Source organism: Crinia signifera, chromosome 2, assembly GCF_055691185.1.
Source record: "Crinia signifera chromosome 2, ASM5569118v1, whole genome shotgun sequence".
Lineage (NCBI taxonomy): Eukaryota > Metazoa > Chordata > Amphibia > Anura > Myobatrachidae > Crinia > Crinia signifera.
Genome location: NC_139218.1, coordinates 397,402,192 through 397,424,651, shown reverse-complemented (window position 1 = coordinate 397,424,651; position 22,460 = coordinate 397,402,192). Strand labels below are relative to the sequence as shown.

The 22,460-nt window shown below is 46.6% G+C and overlaps 1 protein-coding gene across 5 annotated transcripts in view; it reads right to left on the bottom strand.

Moving 5' to 3' along the window:
• Positions 1–11,565: 11,565 nt before the first annotated feature.
• SLCO2B1 (solute carrier organic anion transporter family member 2B1) overlaps positions 11,566–22,460 on the bottom strand; it is a 95,693-nt gene continuing 84,798 nt past the window's right edge. For 4 of the 5 annotated variants that reach the window (XM_083170522.1, XM_083170523.1, XM_083170520.1 and 1 more), the window contains 5 exons: positions 19,571–19,730; positions 18,739–18,908; positions 16,583–16,647; positions 15,963–16,083; positions 11,566–12,824 (listed from right to left, as the gene is read on the bottom strand). In XM_083170522.1, the coding sequence (XP_083026648.1) occupies positions 12,650–12,824; positions 15,963–16,083; positions 16,583–16,647; positions 18,739–18,908; positions 19,571–19,730 (691 nt within the window). In that variant the 3' untranslated portion in view covers positions 11,566–12,649. Of the gene's footprint in view, positions 12,825–15,962; positions 16,084–16,582; positions 16,648–18,738; positions 18,909–19,570; positions 19,731–22,460 lie in introns of those variants that run through there. The other variant, XM_083170524.1, reaches the window with a different exon arrangement.

Genomic DNA, 22,460 nt, shown 5'->3' with positions numbered 1-22,460 from the left:
TCCCCGAATCACGGGAGGAGGGGTCGTGGGCGGATGCCGTGAATTGTGGGAGGGGGGGTCGTGGGGGGGGGGTGGGTGCCGCGAATTGTGGGAGGGGGGGCGCAGGGGGTTGCAGTGAATTGCGGGAGGGTGGGTCGCGGGGGCGGGTGGTTGCCGCAATGACAGGAGGGGGGGTCAGGGGTGGGGAATCGCGGTAGGGGGGTCGTGGGGGGCACCGTGAACCGCGGGAGGTAGGGCCCGGCGCAAATCGTGGGAGGGGGGTCGCGGGCTGCCGCGAATCGCAGGAGGGGGGGGCGTCATGGGGTGGGGCCGCGAATCGCGGGAGTCACCGGGGGTGCCGTGAATTGCAGGGGGTGTGCTGCAAATCACGGGAGGGGGGTCGCGGGGGGTGCCGCGAATCGCCACAAGAAAAAATCAACACAGAAAGTTCCACACATGTAAATGTTGACATAAGTGTCCATGTCGACACATGAGAATGAATATGAAAACATTCAAAAAAAGAAAAATAAATCTTCAAAAACTCATGTCAACCTTTTTCATTGTCGACCATAGCCGTGCCAATGTTTTGCATGTGCCATTTAATCCTGGGGTTGCCGTGAATCGCGCGCGGGGGAGGGGGGGGAGGAGGTGAGGGGTGTCCACAAATCACGGGAGGAGGGGTCATGGGTGGATGCCGTGAATTGCGGGAGGGGGGGTCGCGGGGGGGGTGTGGGTGCCGCGAATTGTGGGAGGGGGGGCGCGGGGGGTTACCGCAATGACAGGAGGGGGGGTCAGGGGTGGGGAATCGCGGTAGGGGGGCACCGTGAACAGCGGGAGGGGGGGCCCGGGGGGTTGGCGCTAATTGTGGGAGGGTGGGTCGCGGGTGCCGCGAATCGCAGGAGGGGGGTTGTGTCACAGGGTGGGGCCGCGAATCGCGGGAGTCACCGGGGGTGGCGCGAATTGCGGGGGGTGTGCTGCAAATCGCGGGAGGGGGGTCGCGGAAACATTTACATTTACAAGTGTTGACACAGAAAGGTCAACACATGTAAATGTTGACATAAATGTGGCACTTCATTGGTGTCCATTTTGACACATGAGAATGAATATGAAAACATTGAAAAAGTGAAAAATAAATCTTGTCAACCTTTTTCATTGTCGACCTTAGCCATGTCAGTGTTTTGCATGTGCCATTTAATCCTGGGGTTGCCGTGAATCGCGCGCGGGGGTGGGGGGGGGAGGGAGGAGGTGAGGGGTGTCCTCGAATCACGGGAGGAGGGGTCATGGGTGGATGCCGTGAATTGCGGGAGGGGGGGTCGCGGGGGGGGGTGTGGGTGCCGCGAATTGTGGGAGGGGGGGGCGCGGGGGGTTGCCGCAATGACAGGAGGGGGGGTCAGGGGTGGGGAATCGCGGTAGGGGGGCACCGTGAACCGCGGGAGGGGGGGCCCGGGGGGTTGGCGCGAATTGTGGGAGGGTGGGTCGCGGGGTGCCACGAATCGCAGGAGGGGGGGGGTGTCACAGGGTGGGGCCGCGAATCGCGGGAGTCACCGGGGGTGGCGCGAATTGCGGGGGGTGTGCTGCAAATCGCGGGAGGGGGGTCGTGGAAACATTTACATTTACATGTGTTGACACAGAAAGGTCAACACATGTAAATGTTGACATAAGTGTGGCACTTCATTGGTGTCCATTTCGACACATGAGAATGAATATGAAAACATTGAAAAAGTGAAAAATAAATCTTGTCAACCTTTTTCATTGTCGACCATAGCCATGTCAGTGTTTTGCATGTGCCATTTAATCGTGGGGATGCCGTGAATGGGGGGGGGGGGTGCATACCTCCCAACATGACCCTCTCCAGGAGGGATACATTGCTCTGTTTCTGGATGTTCTTCTTAATTTATGGATTACCATCACCTGTGCTTAAACACCTTTCTTATCAATTACCCTGTTTAAAACAGGTGATGACAATCATAAATTAAGATGGAAGTCCACAACCCAGTGTTACAGCTCCAGAAACACTTTGAGTGACAGATGTAGCCAAATATATAAGAGATGACAGGCTTGTGTAAAAAGTGGTGCAGTTATGTCCTGGTTCCCCAGGGGTGTGTCTGTCAGGAATATATTTAGAGGGCAATGGTCATCACACAGTCAACATAGTTTTATACACATGTTTTCACAAGATTTGCTTGTTTTGTCCTATCTACATGGACTATGACTGGGAATTGTAACCTGGTCTACTTTTCTACTGATGGTGGCCACAGAATATGAAAAATACAAGATTTTGACAAAAAAAAAATGTGTAGATTATTTTTGTGTTCACCATTGTCATGTTGACCTCTTATACCCATTGACCTGAGCCACCGTTCACTTTTCGTCTGTCGACATGACATAATGTATATCAACCATACTGTATGTGGTCAACATATTGACAATCTAGATCAGTTTTTCAAGGTTTCTGAATGAAAGTCCCACCACCGGGGCTTCAAAGTTACAGCAAGAAGAGGTCCTCCCGGAACTCTGCTCCACCACCCAACCATGTTGTGAGCAGCGTCTGGTATCTATCACACATTCCGCTAGTCATTGGTGCACTGCACTAAGATCTGCACCTACAGCACGTGGGGATGTACAGTATTGGAACACTGAGCAGCCATGATACCTCTTATTCAGGGTGACCGGACAGTACCAATAAAGGCATGTTACACCGGGGCTGCCTGAACAGCATTCTCGGCCCTGGGAAAAGCAATGCACTGGGGGCCCTACACACTTATGCATGCAAGTACCTGAAAATAACAACAATATCAATTTACACCTCCTACAGTGAATGGTTGTAAGCACTCTGATTGGTGGATAACTCCAGCTATCCTCCAATCAGCATGCTGACAGCCACTCACTGCCTAACTGCAGGCTGGGAGGTGAGTAGAGAATGCTGCACTCTGATTGGTAGATAACTCCCGTTATCCACCAATCAGCATACTTACAGCCACTTGCTGTCTGGCTGAAGGTTGGGAGAAAGGTAAACTGATCACTGGCCGTACGAATCAGTTCCTAAGAACCGGTATCATAGCAAGAATGCACAACTACATCACTATAGTAATATATATATGAATGAAAAGTATGGGTGTAGGGATTATAAATCTATTCGGCCATAGTGACTTCAAAGATGGGGGCCCCCTACTTAGACATTATTCTCACTGTTACAATAATGCGCATTTCCTGGCTACAAAGTAGGTGCAGAAGGAATTCCAAAAACAATACTGTTGGGGTACACTTAGAAATCCAATTATAAGGGGTACATTTTCTAAGCTCCCTTGTATCAAACAAGTTGCAACTTGGCTGTTTACGAATGTAAACGGGTCTGGTATAAAAAAAATTCTGGTATTTTATTAAGCTCCAATGTTTTCAGGACTTTTATTTTCCAATTGTTAGCTTGTATGTGGCTGTTTGCCAGCAGCTAAAGCTTATGGTCTGAACTAATTAACATTTGTGGTTTTTGGCAAAAAGCAGGTTTCCACCCATAGACTTCTATGGGTATTTTTCCTGACAGAAGAATCTGAGCTCCACGTGACAGCTCAGCATAGCTCAGCCAATCAGGAGAGTGCTACCATATGGCTTATGGGTTCCAAGTGACAGATGTCATGTGGGGGAGTAGAATCCAGGTGTATACATTGTTCCTCTTCAGTTCGCTTGTTTTTTTCTTTTTTGCCTCTGGGATTATTACATGGATGAAAGAGGACCGATCTACACTGGATTAGGCGAGTATATATATTAAGTACCTTATGGATTTCTACTTGACAAAAGGAGTGAAGTGCTACGGGGGATGTAGATAAGTATGTGTGAGTGTGTCACTATGTGTGTAAGTGCACAAGTGTGTAATAAATCTATACAGAAATTGTGTACATGTACTGTATATATTGTAATTCATGTTTTGCAGGTGAAATTACAACACCATCAGGTCCTGTAATGTTTGTAGTTATAAAAGTAAAACACAATATTATAACTTTTCTATTTTAATGCTATCAACTCGACACTTACTGCCCAGGGACACCCTCCTGAGCTTCAGCCCTGGCCCTTGGGTGCCCAATAAAGTGTAGAGACCCGCACACCCCCTGGGACCCCAACCAGGGCTGACCAGTTGCGGGATTAATGCCATGGCCACAGGGGAAGGTATACAACTGACCCCTATGAGGACCGCTCCAAGAGCTTGGTGCTGGTTTAAATACAGGGGGACCTCAGTATTTTTTCCTCTGTATTTTTGCAACCAGCACCGGCTGAAACCCTTTCTTTTACTGTTACACATCTGACTGATACGTGCGCGCTTCTCCTAAACGCAGTTCTATTTTGAGCAGTGTTTGCAGAAATGAATCTTGGTAAATTTCCGTTCAGTATTACCTATGGGAAGTCCTGCTGAGCTTGGCCGCCGGAGCATTGATTTGTACTTGTGTGTTCTGCTGTGATTTTCCTCAGTATTTAAACAAACTCTGGCAGGGATTGGGGTTTGTAAGTTACCGAGATGCATTTTACTGCCAAGAATCCACTCTCGAATCAACACAAATGTTAGGAAATGTACCCAAAGTATTACTACAAACGTGTAATGCTCAGTGAGTTTGCACTTTTGTAAATAGTCTGTAATACAGTATATTGTGCTAGGAGAAGGTTCAGTAATTACACACAAGCAATATTTGTTTCCTTTGTGTGCAAAAAATACCTGTGTTTTCATAGTTACCTGAGCTTGGGTCTCACAGCAGTGTGTTCTGCATAGTGTAATTACCTGACCTTGGTACTCACAGCAGTGTGTTCTGCATAGTGTAATTACCTGACCTTGGTACTCACAGCAGTGTGCACTGCATAGTGTAATTACCTGACCTTGGTTCTCACAGCAGTGTGCGCTGCATAGTGTAATTACCTGACCTTGGTACTCACAGCAGTGTGCGCTGCATAGTGTAATTACCTGACCTTGGTACTCACAGCAGTGTGCGCTGCATAGTGTAATTACCTGACCTTGGTACTCACAGCAGTGTGCGATGCGTAGTGTAATTACCTGACCTTGGTACTCACAGCAGTGTGCGATGCGTAGTGTAATTACCTGACCTTGGTACTCACAGCAGTGTGCGCTGCATAGTGTAATTACCTGACCTTGGTACTCACAGCAGTGTGCGCTGCATAGTGTAATTACCTGACCTTGGTACTCACAGCAGTGTGCGCTGCATAGTGTACTTACCTGACCTTGGTACTCACAGCAGTGTGCGATGCGTAGTGTAATTACCTGACCTTGGTACTCACAGCAGTGTGCGATGCGTAGTGTAATTACCTGACCTTGGTACTCACAGCAGTGTGCGATGCGTAGTGTAATTACCTGACCTTGGTACTCACAGCAGTGTGCGCTGCATAGTGTAATTACCTGACCTTGGTACTCACAGCAGTGTTCGCTGCATAGTGTAATTACCTGACCTTGGTACTCACAGCAGTGTGCGCTGCATAGTGTAATTACCTGACCTTGGTACTCACAGCAGTATGCGCTGCATAGTGTAATTACCTGACCTTTGTACTCACAGCAGTGTGCGCTGCATAGTGTAATTACCTGACCTTGGTACTCACAACAGTGTGCGCTGCGTAGTGTAATTACCTGACCTTGGTACTCACAGCAGTGTGCGATGCGTAGTGTACTTACCTGACCTTGGTACTCACAGCAGTGTGCGATGCGTAGTGTAATTACCTGACCTTGGTACTCACAGCAGTGTGCGCTGCATATTGTACTTACCTGACCTTGGTACTCACAGCAGTGTGCGATGCGTAGTGTAATTACCTGACCTTGGTACTCACAGCAGTGTGCGATGCGTAGTGTAATTACCTGACCTTGGTACTCACAGCAGTGTGCGATGCGTAGTGTAATTACCTGACCTTGGTACTCACAGCAGTGTGCGCTGCGTAGTGTAATTACCTGACCTTGGTACTCACAGCAGTGTGCGCTGCATAGTGTAATTACCTGACCTTGGTACTCACAGCAGTGTGCGCTGCATAGTGTAATTACCTGACCTTGGTACTCACAGCAGTGTGCGCTGCATAGTGTAATTACCTGACCTTGGTACTCACAGCAGTGTGCGCTGCATAGTGTAATTACCTGACCTTGGTACTCACAGCAGTGTGCGCTGCGTAGTGTACTTACCTGACCTTGGTACTCACAGCAGTGTGACTGTGCATAGACGCTAATGTGTATGGGCAGTGCCCCTGCAGCGAGCGCTTTGGACATTGTGAATTAAAGACTCTGGGAAAGATTTGTGTATATATATATATATATAGTAAAGTTGGATGTACATTTGAGAGTCAGCTGTGTGGATGTCAAATGCTGCTGTGTCTTGAGAAAGGCCCCCTGGTGGCCGAAACGTAGACCTACATAAGACTTGACTGGTAATGTACTACCAATAAAAAATTTCATTACGTGAACTATGGTGAGTGCCCTTATTGGAATATACATCCAACTTTGCTATATTATTGGGACACATTGCGTAGCCTTAAATGAGCACCCCTATAAATTCCAATGTTGGTCGTGAGTGCAGAATTCACAAAACTAATTATATATGCCTGGAAAAGGCAGGGGGCTGGCATAAGAAAAATGCAGGGAGCTATACTGTATTGGCGGGTGCACTCCAAAGGTGCATCCGCAGGATGCCGATTTCCTAAGATACTTGCAGGGTGAGGCGGCACTCCAGTCATAATAAAAATACTGAAAGCCGAAACTTGGTAGACAACATTTCAGCGCCTTTTATGTGGTCACCTAAGTTTACCACACCATATACCACTTATACAAATCATGCAACACAACACCCCATATACTGTACTTGCCTCTTACACATTATGCCACATGGAATGAGACAAAATTCACACAGATTGAGCAAAAATTCACACTATGGCACACGGATTGAGTCAAAATTCACGTTATGCCACATGGATTGAGCCAAAATACACACTATACCAGACATGTCCAAACAGTGGCCCTCCAGCTGTTGTGAAACTACATGTCCCAGCATGCCTTGACATAGTTTTAGCATTCCCTAATAGCAAAATTGTGGCAATGCATGATGGGACTTGTAGTTTCACAACAGCTAGAGGGCCATAGTTTGGACATGCCTGCACTATACCAAACAGATAATGCACAATATGCTTCATAGTCAGGGGCATTGCGTGCCGAAGGCGCGCATTAAAAATTTACACCATAATGCCCATTACATGTTAAGCCTCACACCATAATCTCCATTATGTATTATGCCAAACACCATAATGCTTATTAAAAATTATGCTACATAAGTGTTGCTTACCTACATGTTCATTGCCAGTGGTTCCATGCTCATTGCCAGGGGTTCCATGCTCATTGCCATTTGGGATGTCATGCTCATTGCCAAGGGGGAATACATGCTTGCGGTAACTGGGGGACAGCTGCCGCCGGGCAGAATTGACAGCCATTGACAGCCGGGCAGAGAGCAGGGGGCTGTCCTGCTGTATTCAGAGCACTGCATATCCCCGCTATTTGAAATAATACCCCTTTCACACCAGAAAATGCAGGGACTTACCAGGGAATATGGTCCCAGGATCATGCAGGTACATTCCCGGACTGGCCCCTTTTTCACCAGCCTAGTCCCTGCATTTTCTGGTGTGAGGGGGAGAAAAAAACACCCCCACCCCCCTTTAAACAACCAGCTATATCTTCAGAACCAACTGACCCATTTACATGTAGACTTCGAATGAGTTTGTTCCCGTGAAACTGGGCTGTTTGGTTCCAGAGAAATCTGTTCTCAAACAACATGAACAGCCATGAAATTACATTTCAGAAATGAAAAAAATTGGGGTACTTATGTATTATCTGGACTCCCATGTTAAATGCACCCCATTTTTTCATACCCCTACTATCCAACTACGCATGGAGTTGATTTAATATAGTGTGGCGAGCGCAGCGAGCCACCGTGCCCGAAGCGTGGTGAGCGCAGCGAGCCCCGCGAGGGGACGCGGTCTCATAAGAAAAACGTGAGTCCAGATATTACATAAGTACCAAAATTGGTTAACCCGCAATATCTCTAGAACCAATGAACCCATATGGACCAGGTATCAGATTCTCATACCGAACTCAGAAGCTAAGCAGTGTTTGGCCGGGCCAGTACCCGTAGGGGTGAATACCCGGAACTGTAATACACCGGATTGCAGAAAAACACTTGGCCAAGGGAGCTATCTACCCTTTAACACTCTGTTCTCTCTCCTTCTATTAAGAACCCAGTCAAGTCAGTCCGCCTTATCTATCCACATTGATCCTTCCGAAGGGGGATAGTGTTATGCGTCAAGTACACCCCAATGCAACATATTGTTTGTGAGCGGCCATTTTGCCTGGTACATTGAATCCATTACAGGATTCCCCAGTATTTTCTCACGCCAGTGTACTTAAACATTATTCGCCACCAAATGTTCAAATTGTGATCTTTATTCTTGTTATGCATCATGCTTAGAGTTCATATTTGAACTGTTATTTCATACGTACTGATATTTTAGTAGTAGTTTTTCATTAAAAGTTAAATTTTAAATACTTTCCATTCATTATCATTTTAAAAAGTGTGCCCCAATAACCCTTTTTGTTCTGCCCTCGTGACAAACCATATTTTTTCAGTTGTCTTGCTGAACTTTTTGGGAGCACCGCCAACCAAACACCGCATTTATTTGCTTTCGGGCAGTAAGAACATTGGTTAAATAACATGTACGTTCATAATTGTACCTCACAAATTTATTAATCTGCCTGTGCCAATCCTCAACCATATTGTAACCAAGTATGGAATTACCCAGTTCCTCTCCGCTAAGGTTGTAACTTGCACACTGGTTGTGTCTCCCAAGGTGCATAACCTTACATTTATCTACATTGAACCTCATCTTCCATTTTTTTGCCCACTCATCTAGAATTGCAAGATCATTTTGAAGCATGGTGACATCTTCTGGTGATTTGATGACTTTGCTAAGTTTTGTATCGTCCGCAAAGATGGATACATTGCTGAGTAACCCTATCTTAATATCCTTATTAAAAATGTTAAACAAAATGGGCCCCAAAACCGAACCCTGGGGCACTCCACTTAGTACCGGTATCATATCTGACACGGCACCATTCACAACCACTCTTTGTTCTCTATTACATAGCCAATTCCCTACCCATCTGCAGATATTTTCACCCAATCCTAGGTTCTCCATTTTATTAATCAATCTCTTGTGTGGGACAGTATCAAATGCTTTAGCGAAATCTAGGAAAATCACATCCACATTCCATTATCGAGGTTTTTGCTAACCTCTTCATAGAACCCTAGTAGATTAGTTTGGCATGAACGATTTTTCACGAACCCATGTTGGTTAGCACTGAGTAGACGGTGATGATATAAATATTTCTGGATACCATCCCTTAAAAATCCTTCAAATAGTTTACCCACAATTGATGTTAAACTCACCGGTCTGTAATTAGCGGGATCTTCCTTTTTTGCATATTGGCACTACCTCTGCTATTCTCCAATCTTTTGGTACTATACCTGACGATAGTGACTTGCTAAAGATATAATGTAGGGGGGTAGCTAGTTCATCCCTTAATTCCATTAATACCCTCGGATGAATCCCATCTGGCCCTGGTGACTTATTTGTTTTGAGTTTGCTTAGCCTCAGTATTATTTCCTTCGGCGTGAAATCCACAATGAGATCTGGCTTATTTGTCCCGTTTGTGGTAAATGTTCGTTCCACAGTCTGCTCTCCCTTAGTAAATACTGATGAGAAGAACTCATTTAACAGTTTTGATTTTCCCTTGTCCTCAGTAACACTTTTTCCACTAGTATCAGTTAGTGGGCCTATGTTTTCCTTAATTAAACGTTTACTGTTTATGTATTTAAAAAACTTCTTTGGGTTGGTTTTGCTTTCAGTGGCTATGCACTCTTCATATAATATTTTAGCTGCTTTGATTACCTCTTTACAAGTTTTGTTTGATTCTTTGTATTTTGCGAACACCTCCTCATTCAAGTTATTTTTATAGAATTTAAAGGCTCTGGTTTTATTGTTGATAGCTGACCTTACTTTTTTGTCCAACCATGGTGGCTTTTTTTTTGTTGAATTTACCCTTAGTTACTTTAGGAATGTATTCAATAGTTAGTGATTTTTTATTTGTTTGTTATTTTTCTTCGCCCCGAGGATGCTACTCGAAGGAAGAGGACGTGATCTACGCTGGAGGACCCTGGTAAGTATGGTTTCCTTCCACAGGTACCCCATGCATTTATTCAGTGCCAAACCACCGGTGAGATGTACGGACAGCGATTCCACCTACGGGCTCAACATAGGCAAGTATCTGCATGAAATGGCACCAGTTTTATTATTCTGGTGTCAGTGTGTTTATTTAACTATTTGTATTGCTGTGGAACTACAAGTTCCAGCGAGCCCTTTAATGCCCCACATACAATTTTGTATCGGCTAAAAATACGAATCCAGACGCCATCGGAAATTACAAATCAGTCAAATATGACTGAATACGAATTTGCGTACGGCTATAACAGCTGTATGCAGTCGTATTCAGGCTTATTAATACCCCTTTCAGACAGAAAAAAAGACCCGGGAATTTCCCTGCTCTTGCCGTGTCGACCCGGGTATTTCTTCTGTCTGAAAGGGTCAACACGGGTCTAAAGTTCCGGGACTTCGACCCAGGTATTTACCTGGGTTTTTCCCGGGTCTGTATTCCAAAAACCCGGGTCGCCCGCTGTCTGAAAGGAAACGACCCGGGTTTTTGGGATTATTACACATTGTTAGGCACTGATTGGCTCTCCTGGTGGGGTGCTGGCTGATTGGTTGTGAGGATAGGCTTCTCTGATTGGCTGGGAGGGCATGGCAATGGAGCTGGCCTCTGAGGTCATTAGGGAGCTGAAAAAAGGATAGCATGGCCCACTGGTAGAAGCAAGAGGTGAGAGCTAATGGCAGTGAGAGGGGAGGAGGATATCGGCAAACAGATGACTGGGACAGTCAAAGATGCCACAGTGTACTCAATCATTGCAAATATACTTACAGCCATGTGGGGTAACATGTACCTTCCAGTATATAAAAACAATAAAACTTGTTTACAACATATCCTTGTGTCATGCCATGGTTAATGGAATGCAGTGAGCAGTCACCACCCACTTTTGATGACCTCATCTCTGTGTGCCTTTAAAACTGTCCTTTTCTTATGACACACAGAGTTTTGCAGGAAAAATTCGGCTTCTGTGTGAAAGGGGTCGACACGGGAAATACCCGGGTTTTTGCTCCTGTGTGAAAGGGGGTCCGCCCCTTGCTGCCTAGTTGTACCCGGGTTTTTGTATCCAGGAAATACCTGGGTTTTTGGGATTTTTCTGTCTGAAAGGGGTATAAGAATACAAATACAAATTTTCTTAGCAAATTTCCCCCAGAGTCTCTACTGTTACATATTTTATACAGTTTTAAGTCAAAGCAAATCTGCTCTGTGTACAGTATTTGGGTGCTACAGGGGATACCCCCACACCCCTCCTCTCTCTCGCTCTCTCTCTCTCTCTCTGTCCATTTACCTGGTATATAAACCAAACTGTAGAGTTTTTGATTGTTTATTATTTGTGGACTGTGATGTCATCAGTGTAATATAAAATATGTACAATACAGTATGTATAGAAAACAATCTCTAAGGAAAAGGTTTGGTCAAATAACCGTCAGTATTAAAGGTATGGGTCATGGGGTCAACAGTATTTACGTCTACAATCTATAGGTAGACAGGCCGCGTGGAGACATGAAAACGGTCGACATCCCTTTAGGTCGACATGGTCAAAAAGTCCACAAAAGCAACAGGTCGACATGAAAAAAGGCCGACATGAGTTTTTCACCTTTTTTGGGTGTCTGACTGTAAAAGAAGGAAGAACTTTTCCCAATAGGGCAGACGTAGACAGGAAATATTAATATAGGGCAAAAAAAAAAAAGTACAAGGTCGACACTGAAAAGATCAAAAGGAGTTTTTCACTGTTTTTTAATGTTGGTATCAACATCTGAGCCTGCTGACTCCCAATTAGCATACCGCGTCTCCTCCTCTGGTGAGCGTACAGGCCAGGTGCCTCGCTCCGATACCGCCACTTTAACATTCCCAATCGGAGTCCAATAAGATGGTAAAGTATAAAACAGCCCAATTTTTTTTTTCATTGAGAAAAACTCATGTCACCCCCTTTGTGTGCTGACCATAGCCACTTTGACCCATTGCTTGTGTCGACCTTATGGATGTCAACTGTATGTCGCGGACCTAGGCATCCGGATAGGGATAAAATGTGGTCAGAGAAAAACAGCAAAAATGAAGGATTTATTTGCTAAGATGAGAGGTCTATTGAAGGACAATCAGAATGTACTTCTTTATTTAGCAAGTTCTAGAAGATAATAGAATCTGATTGGTTGGCCATAGCAACAACCATCTTCAATAGAACTCGCATCTAAGATTGGTGGAAGTGCAGTTTGCCAACCAATGCAGGGAGGAGGTATTATACAGAAGGTTCCTCTGTTTGTGGTCCCCCGATAGAGTGCGATGAGACTGCGTTAGTTGTATAGTCGGTCAGTGTGCAGCTGTAGGCGTCAGCGTCTGTAGTCTCATCACATGGAGACACTGACACAGCATAACGACAGGAGGCAGCTAGGAGACTCATTGAGTCCGGCTTGGTAGGATTTTCACAGACTGCTCTTTCTCAGCTAACGTGTGTATCTCTGGCTCCTTCTCTGCCTTCGCCTCATCCTTCTCCTTGTGACGTAATACAAAGAAAACCGCAATAAACAGTATCAAAGCTCCGATATCAAAGAGAATCTGCAGCCCGATGTACCTGCAAAGAATGAGAGATGGTTCAGCTTGGATGTTATAAATATACAGTGTGTGGTACTTTACAACATAGATATACAGTGTGTGGTACTGTACAGCATAGATACACAGTGTATGGTACAGTACAGCATAGATATACAGTGTGTGGTACAGTACAGCATAGATACACAGTGTATGGTACAGTACAGCATAGATATACAGTGTATGGTACAGTACAGCATAGATATACAGTGTGTGGTACAGTACAGCATAGATACACAGTGTATGGTACAGTACAGCATAGATATACAGTGTGTGGTACTGTACAGCATAGATACACAGTGTATGGTACAGTACAGCATAGATATACAGTGTGTGGTACAGGACAGCATAGATATACAGTGTGTGGTACAGTACAGCATAGATACACAGTGTGTGGTACAGTACAGCATAGATACACAGTGTATGGTACAGTACAGCATAGATATACAGTGTGTGGTACAGTACAGCGTAGCCACTGGCATAGATACACAGTGTGTGGTACAGTACAGCATAGATACACAGTGTATGGTACAGTACAGCATAGATATACAGTGTGTGGTACAGTACAGCATACATATACAGTGTGTGGTACAGTATGGCTGCACAGTACTGTATGTCACATTGTTATTTCAGTTATTGCATCAGTAAATCACTAACATGTTCAGCAGCACTGTAGATCAGAGAGAACAGAAAGTGGGCCCAGAGAACCCAGTGCACCTGAATGGCCATACAGCACACCTGGGGATGCACACCTGGGGAGGGATAGCTGAGGATGCACACATTGGATCGGACACATGTGAATGCGCAGTTGGGGATGCGCACCTTGGATCTATAGCTGAGGATGCCCACCTCAGGATGCACATATGGGATTGCACACCTGGGGATGCACATCTAAGAATGAACATCTAGGGATGCACACCTGGGGATGCACATCTAGGGATCCACACCTGGGGATGCACATCTAGGGATCAACACCTGGGATGCACATCTAGGGATCCACACCTGGGGATACACATCTAGGGATCCACACCTGGGGATGCACATCTAGGGATCCACACCTGGGGATGCACATCTAGGGATCCACACCTGGGGATGCACATCTAGGGATCCACACCTGGGGATGCACATCTAGGGATCCACAACTGGGAATGCACAATCTAGGGATCCACACCTGGGGAAGCACATCTAGGGATCCACACCTGGGGATGCACACCTGGGAATGCACATCTAGGGATCCACACCTGGGGATGCACATCTAGGGATCCACACCTGGGGATGCACATCTAGGGATCCACACCTGGGGATGCACACCTAGGGATCCACACCAGGGGATGCACACCTAGGGATCCACACCTGGGGATGCAGACCTAGGGATCCACACCTGGGGATCTACACCTCGGGATCCACACCTGGGGATGCACACCTGGGGATGCACACCTGGGTATGCACACCTAGGGATGCACACCTAGGGATGCACACCTGGGGAAGGACACCTGGGGATGCACACCTGGGGATACACATCTAGTGGCAAATTTACTAAGATTCGGTTTCACTCATGTTTGACTGAGATGAAACGTGTGATATTGATCAGTTATGGTTGTTTTTTTTTTAAACTAAAACATGGGAATTTTCATTGTGCTTTGTGTAAGTAAATTGGGGATGTGCACCTGCCTCTGTCTCGGGTTTTGGTTCTGTATCTCCTTCGCATTGTGGATCTGTATCTGGTTTTGTCAATATCAACCTTTAGGATTTTGGATGTGTATTTGTTAAAAAAAATCATAAAAACAGCTACAACATGTTACTGTACCTGTTTTTGTTCTTACAGTACAGTATTATTAACCTGAATAACATTCATTCAAATGGTGCACCGGGGGCCGGCTCATTTGTGATGTGATAGAACAAATCATAACCCAACGCGTTTCGTCAAAATTACTTCATCAGGGGTAATTCTAATTTGGTCAAAACACTTAAATAATCGAGACCCTGTGGTGTTTGCCAGCCTTCAATCTTAGAAATGGCCCCTTATATCACTGATCGTAGGAATTGCGGAAACCAGGAGTTTTCCCTGTATTCCGGTATGCCGGTCCATCCCTGATTTCCTGAGTCTACCAGGAGAAAGCGGATTTCAAAATTTACAAACGGATTTTTGAAGCTGCCATCTCATGAATAGATTCTAAAGTAAATGATTTGATGTGACTTGAAGTGACAATATAGTGTATATACTGTATGGAGTATACATTAAACCGGAGCTACATTTCAATGTACATTATTGATGCAAGGATCTGTATTTTAGTAAATCTGTTTAAGTGAATAAATTCTAAGCATCCCAAAGATGTACTACAGTAGGGCCTAATAGCATTTGGTTTCATTTTGCAGCCGCAAAATTAATTTATTGACCCTGACAACCGACATCCACATAACGTTCTCAGGGTCCTCATTGCTGAAGACGATAAGCAGCAGCGGGGTCATCGTAACCTGATTTCAGGGACGGCCCTGAGATTTTCCAGCTTACAGAACGGTATCATTTAGAAAACATAATGCAAAGGCGCTGCAGGCTTACAGTGTAACCCTCTGTACAGGTCTGACGGTCATATGTAGCGGTGATATGAAAGAGTTATTAGTGCCGGCATTCACCCGAGATAACCCTGAGGTTTGTTTCAGGCACTGCGACATAGCGTACGACGGTCTGAGTGTATCAAACCATTCTAAAGTAACATTTGGCGAGATTTAATGGGATGCACATTTTTTTTTTTGGGGGGGGGGGTGGTGATTTTTTCGATAAAATGGCCAGAATCACACTGTTTCTGAAAATCGCACATTTTATAGGATGTGATTTGTTGGGGGGAATCGCCTTTTTTCTGCGAATTCGCACATTCTGAACTGGCGGTTTAGTAATTGGAGCAGCTGTGAGCTTCAGGGAGCCGGCAGAGGGCCTTGGCGGACTCAATGGGGCACGCGAGCGTCTCATGCACACGCACCCCCTTCTGTCGGATAGTGCACAGCGGCCATTGCCGGTTCTATCACCAAGAGCAACTCCATTGAGAGCTGCTCCATCTGTAGGTCTCCGGCGACACAATACATTTCACGATGTTTACGGCACATTTACAGCGTCCAAACTCACCTTTGTCTTAACAGATTGTTGTCGTAGTATTGGCAGGAGGCTTTGGATCCACACTTCTTCCCCCAACGTATACAGGTGCTGTCAATCATACTCCCAAAAATGACAGGACCAGGCAGCCATGCTGGAAATGAGTTTAAATCCCATGATTATGCATGTCCGGCAAAGAAAAGGGGGGATTGTATAGTATGGGCGCTACAAAGCTCTTATCAGTCAGTGAATCCTAACATGGGATATATGTTCCCCTGACTGAGAGGGGGCCAACATGGCAGCAGTATGGGGTGCACTGCAAGCTGCTATAGACAGACAGTATGGTGGCATTTTGAATTTGGAGTCAGCCACGGGCCAATCAGAGCTCACAGACCAGCAGCCAATCAGAGCTCACAGACCCCCAGCCAATAAAGAGCGGTCACAGCAGCAGCTCCTGATTGGCTTCTGGTCAGTTAGCTTCTATTGACAAGCACCTGCTCTGTGCCCCTTCCTCATGCTGTGGTCTCGGTCCGCTGTGACCATGCCTATTCTGAATTGTTTTTCCAACACCAATTTCTGGACGGTGAGAGCAGTTTCTGGGATTTGGGAAATTGCTTCCTGCTATCTGAGTTTCTTGGATGTTCCCAACTTACCGAGAATCCTCAAGAGCATGAACTGTATCCCAATGGCCAGCGACTTCTCTGCAGGGTTAACGGACCTGGAATGTATGAAATGTAATAAGTCTACAGGGAAACCATATCGCGTAGTGTAATCCATTAATATTCCTTCGTTCATCCTCAGGGTTAGTGATCTAGTACTATGCATTGCAGGAGCGTGTATAGTGGGAGGTGTCGCTAGAAATTATCGTGATTGCACATATATTGTAGCTATAGGAACACTGCGCTCTGTTACATCACATGATGGGGGGGGGTGCAGATATAATCCCAGCGGACGGGATGACGACAGTCACAATACTGACACCAGCATCCCGACAAGCGGCCAGAAGACGACGCTGGAATACCGAAAACTATGAGGATGCTGGTTTCCCGACTGCCGGCATACCGATCATAATTATGCAGGGTGGGTTAGAGTTAGGCCACAGGCGAGGGTAAGGTTTAGGCACTAGTGGGGTACCTAGGGTTAGGTTGCGAGGTGGGGGGAGGGGGGGTTTACGGTTAGGCTGCAAGGAACGTTAGGGTAAGGCACTTAGAAAGGGAGGTTAGGGTTAGGCTGCGGGGCCGGAGGGTTAGATTTAGGCATCGGGGTAGGAAAGTTAGTGTGTTAGGGATAGGCATCGGGGTAAGAAGATTAGGGGGTTAGGTAGCGGGGTAGGAAAGTTAGGGGGTTAGGGATAGGCAGTATGGTAGGAAGGTTAGGGATAGGTAGCAGGGTAGGAAGGTTAGGGGGTTAGGTATTGGGGTAGGAAAGTTAGGGGGTTAGGGATAGGCATCGGGGTAAGAAGATTAGGGGGTTAGGTAGCGGGGTAGGAAAGTTAGGGGGTTAGGGATAGGCAGCAGGGTATGAAGGTTAGGAGATTAGGGTTAGACAATGGCGAACTCCCGAGCGGGGCCTGTCGCTGGCGCATACTCATTTCTGTGTATGGTAGCATGGGCAGTGGCAGGATAACCCCGGCGTATGATCGCCAGGGTGAGAAGTTGGGACTTGCCGGAGCCAGAGGTGAGCACGTGGGGGGAGTGACAGGGGGTTGACCCTAGAGGTGGTGCGCCAGTGGTGCACAGCTGGAGGCACTCCTGGAATGTACCTACTGTATTATGGTATACCCGGAAATGTTCCTTGACAGCCCGCTGCAGCAGCTCAGCTGAGCCCGGAAAATTTCAAGAGGGGATTACTGTAGCTTGTAGCAAGGGAAGGTTACGGGGAAGGCAATAATGTAGTTGGCTCATAGGCGCAGTGCATGCGGCATCATGACACCACAGCACAGCTGAGTAGAAGTGTTAGGTAGTCATGTCCCTCAGGTTACCAGGGAAGCCTGGACCCCTATATCCAGTACTAGCTACAGTCTATGGTCCCAATACCGTATTATAGAATAATGTTATGTACTATGAGCAGGATAGAACACAGGTGACGTTGTGTCTGCAGCTACCCAGGAAATCTGACCACCAATACTTCTAGACTATGACCTCCAGAGACATCTAGACTGGTTGGACCACCAATACTTCTAGACTATGACCTCCAGAGACATCTAGACTGGTCGGATCACCAATACAGTACTTCTAGACTATGACCTCCAGAGACATCTAGACTGGTCGGACCACCAATACTTATAGACTATGACCTCCAGAGACATCTAGACTGGTCGGACCACCAATACTTCTAGACTATGACCTCCAGAGACATCTAGACTGGTCGGACCACCAATACTTCTAGATTATGACCTCCAGAGACATCTAGACTGGTCGGACCACCAATACTTCTAGTCTATGACCTCCAGAGACATCTAGACTGGTCGGACCACCAATACTTCTAGACTATGACCTCCAGAGACATCTAGACTGGTCGGACCACCAATACTTCTAGACTATGACCTCCAGAGACATCTAGACTGGTCTGACCACGAATACTTCTAGACTATGACCTCCAGAGACATCTAGACTGGTTGAACCAGTGGGAGCAGGGTCCTATGGCTTCCTAACTGTATCCTATGCTGGCCCTTCATTCCTGAGGCTGGTCGGCCCTTGCTCTGTGCTATATATAGAAAGTCCTGTTTGCATCTTTTATGCCCCAAACCCCTAATGCCGGGAACATCTGCCACATCCCTGTTACCATGGACCCGCGTCATGTCTGTTACCTGAGGATTAACATGATGGCCGGTGTCTGAGAGGTGCTGGCGAGGGTCCCGGCGAGCAATGACATAACAATGAAAGGCATGAAGAGGTTATAACAGCTGGTTCCGCATGAGCCCGGAGTGGCGGAATCCTCCGGTCCCTCAGGGGAGATACAGCGGCACCTGGTGTAGTTCTGCAACCAAGAGAACAGAACTCAGTAACAGCCCAGTACCGCCAGATACGGTTGTTAGGTAGACACTACGACTGTCAACATACATTAGGTCGCCCACTAGGACAGGTCTTAAGTCGACACATGAAAAAATAGGTTGACATTTCAAAGTTTGACCTTCCCATTGTCCACCTAATGCTTGCGTTGACCTTCCAACCCTGCCTTTCTTAGCCATGACCACGTATTACACTCAACCCAGTACCATGATCATGCTGGATAGCAGGGGAATAGCAACATATATATAATGAAAAGGAGACTTTTGCTGTATTGGCGTTGTATGTAATCGCAGCGGGTTAACCAATTTGGCAAGTCCTTGATGTCTATTTATTTTTTTTGTTTTTTACACATAGAAGCCTGCACGGATCTGACTAAAATACACATGAATATACAATTTGTAAAAGAATAGGAACAGCTGTATTCTGGCCTTAGTAAATTCAGAAAATACAAATTTATGGATGTTCTGTATATGACATTGAATGGCTACAAATACGCCTATTCGCAACCATTTTATCTTAGTTCATTTCCCCCAATGTATCTATTTGGCTTATTATTAGGACAGTACATAGGCGTAACAGATGACATACGTGATATCGCACATTAGACACGTGAACGTCTTTGTCACTCACCAGGACTTTATTCTCCTTATAATTAAAGGTCACCTCCTCACACCCGGCGTAACACGGGGAGATGTACTCGATGCCGTCTGATCCGCAGATTGGATTGAAGGCTGTTTTGGAACAACCACATTGCATGCTGCAGTCACTAACATTGTACCAAGCTCCAGCACTGGAAGACAGCACAGAACTCCTGACTGATCATAGAGGGTCACACAGATCACCATCACCCAGCGCCCAATCCTATTACACATACAGACCTCCCAACATTGTACCAAGCTCCAGCACTGGAAGACAGCACAGAACTCCTGACTGATCATAGAGGGTCACACAGATCACCATCACCGAGCACCCAATCCTATTACACATACAGACCTCCCAACATTGTACAATGCTCCAGCACTGGAAGACAGCACAGATCTCCTGACTGATCATAGAGGGTCACACAGATCACCATCACCCAGCGCCCAATCCTAATACACATACAGACCTCCCAACATTGTACCAAGCTCCAGCACTGGAAGACAGCACAGAACTCCTGACTGATCATAGAGGGTCACACAGATCACCATCACCCAGCGCCCAATCCTATTACTCATACAGACCTCCCAACATTGTACCATGCTCCAGCACTGGAAGACAGCACAGATCTCCTGACTGATCATAGAGGGTCACACAGATCACCATCACCCAGCGCCTAATCCTATTACACATACTGACCTCCCAACATTGTACCATGCTCCAGCACTGGAAGACAGCACAGAACTCCTGACTGATCATAGAGGGTCACACAGATCACCATCACCCAGCGCCTAATCCTATTACACATACTGACCTCCCAACATTGAACCAAGCTCCAGCACTGGAAGACAGTACAGAACTCCTGACTGATCATAGAGGGTCACACAGATCACCATCACCCAGCGCCCAATCCTATTACACATACAGACCACCCAACATTGTACCAAGCTCCAGCACTGGAACACAGCGCAGAACTCCTGACTGATCATAGAGGGTCACACAGATCACCATCACCCAGCGCCCAATCCTATTACACATACAGACCTCCCCACATTGTACCATGCTCCAGCACTGGAAGACAGCACAGAACTCCTGACTGATCATAGAGGGTCACACAGATCACCATCACCCAGCGCCCAATCCTATTACACATACAGACCTCCCAACATTGTACCAAGCTCCAGCACTGGAAGACAGCACAGAACTCCTGACTGATCATAGAGGGTCACACAGATCACCATCACCCAGCGCCTAATCCTATTACACATACTGACCTCCCAACATTGTACCAAGCTCCAGCACTGGAAGACAGTACAGAACTCCTGACTGATCATAGAGGGCCACACAGATCACCATCACCCAGCGCCCAATCCTATTACACATACAGACCACCCAACATTGTACCAAGCTCCAGCACTGGAAGACAGCACAGAACTCCTGACTGATCATAGAGAGTCACACAGATCACCATTACCCAGCGCCTAATCCTATTACATATACAGACCTCCCAACATTGTACCAAGCTCCAGCACTGGAAGACAGCACAGAACTCCTGACTGATCATAGAGGGTCACACAGATCACCATTATCCAGCGCCCAATCCTATTACACATACAGACCTCCCAACATTGTACCAAGCTCCAGCACTGGAAGACAGCACAGATCTCCTGACTGATCATAGAGGGTCACACAGATCACCATCACCCAGCGCCGAATCCTATTACACATACAGACCTCCCAACATTGTACCAAGCTCCAGCACTGGAAGACAGCACAGAACTCCTGACTGATCATAGAGGGTCACACAGATCACCATCACCCAGCGCCCAATCCTATTACACATACAGACCCCCCCAACACTGTACCAAGCTCCAGCACTGGAAGACAGCACAGAACTCCTGACTGATCATAGGGGGTCACACAGATCACCATTATCCAGCGCCCAATCCTATTACACATACAGACCTCCCAACATTGTACCAAGCTCCAGCACTGGAAGACAGCACAGAACTCCTGACTGATCATAGAGGGTCACACAGATCACCATCACCCAGCGCCCAATCCTATTACACATACAGACCTCCCAACATTGTACCAAGCTCCAGCACTGGAAGACAGCACAGAACTCCTGACTGATCATAGAGGGTCACACAGATCACCATTACCCAGCGCCCAATCCTATTACACATACAGACCTCCCAACATTGTACCAAGCTCCAGCACTGGAAGACAGCACAGATCTCCTGACTGATCATAGAGGGTCACACAGATCACCATCACCCAGTGCCCAATATTATTACACATACAGACCTCCCAACATTGTACCAAGCTCCAGCATTGGAAGACAGCACAGAACTCCTGACTGATCATAGAGGGTCACACAGATCACCATCACCCAGCGCCAAATCCTATTACACATACATACCTCCCAACATTGTACCAAGCTCCAGCACTGGAAGACAGCACAGAACTCCTGACTGATCATAGGGGGTCACACAGATCACCATCACCCAGCGCCCAATCCTATTACACATAAAGACCTCCCAACATTGTACCAAGCTCCAGCACTGGAAGACAGCACAGAACTCCTGACTGATCATAGAGGGTCACACAGATCACCATCACCCAGCGCCCAATCCTATTACACATACAGACCTCCCAACATTGTACCAAGCTCCAGCACTGGAAGACAGCACAGAACTCCTGACTGATCATAGAGGGTCACACAGATCACCATCACCCAGCGCCCAATCCTATTACACATACAGACCTCCCAACATTGTACCATGCTCCAGCACTGGAAGACAGCACAGATCTCCTGACTGATCATAGAGGGTCACACAGATCACCATCACCCAGCGCCGAATCCTATTACACATAC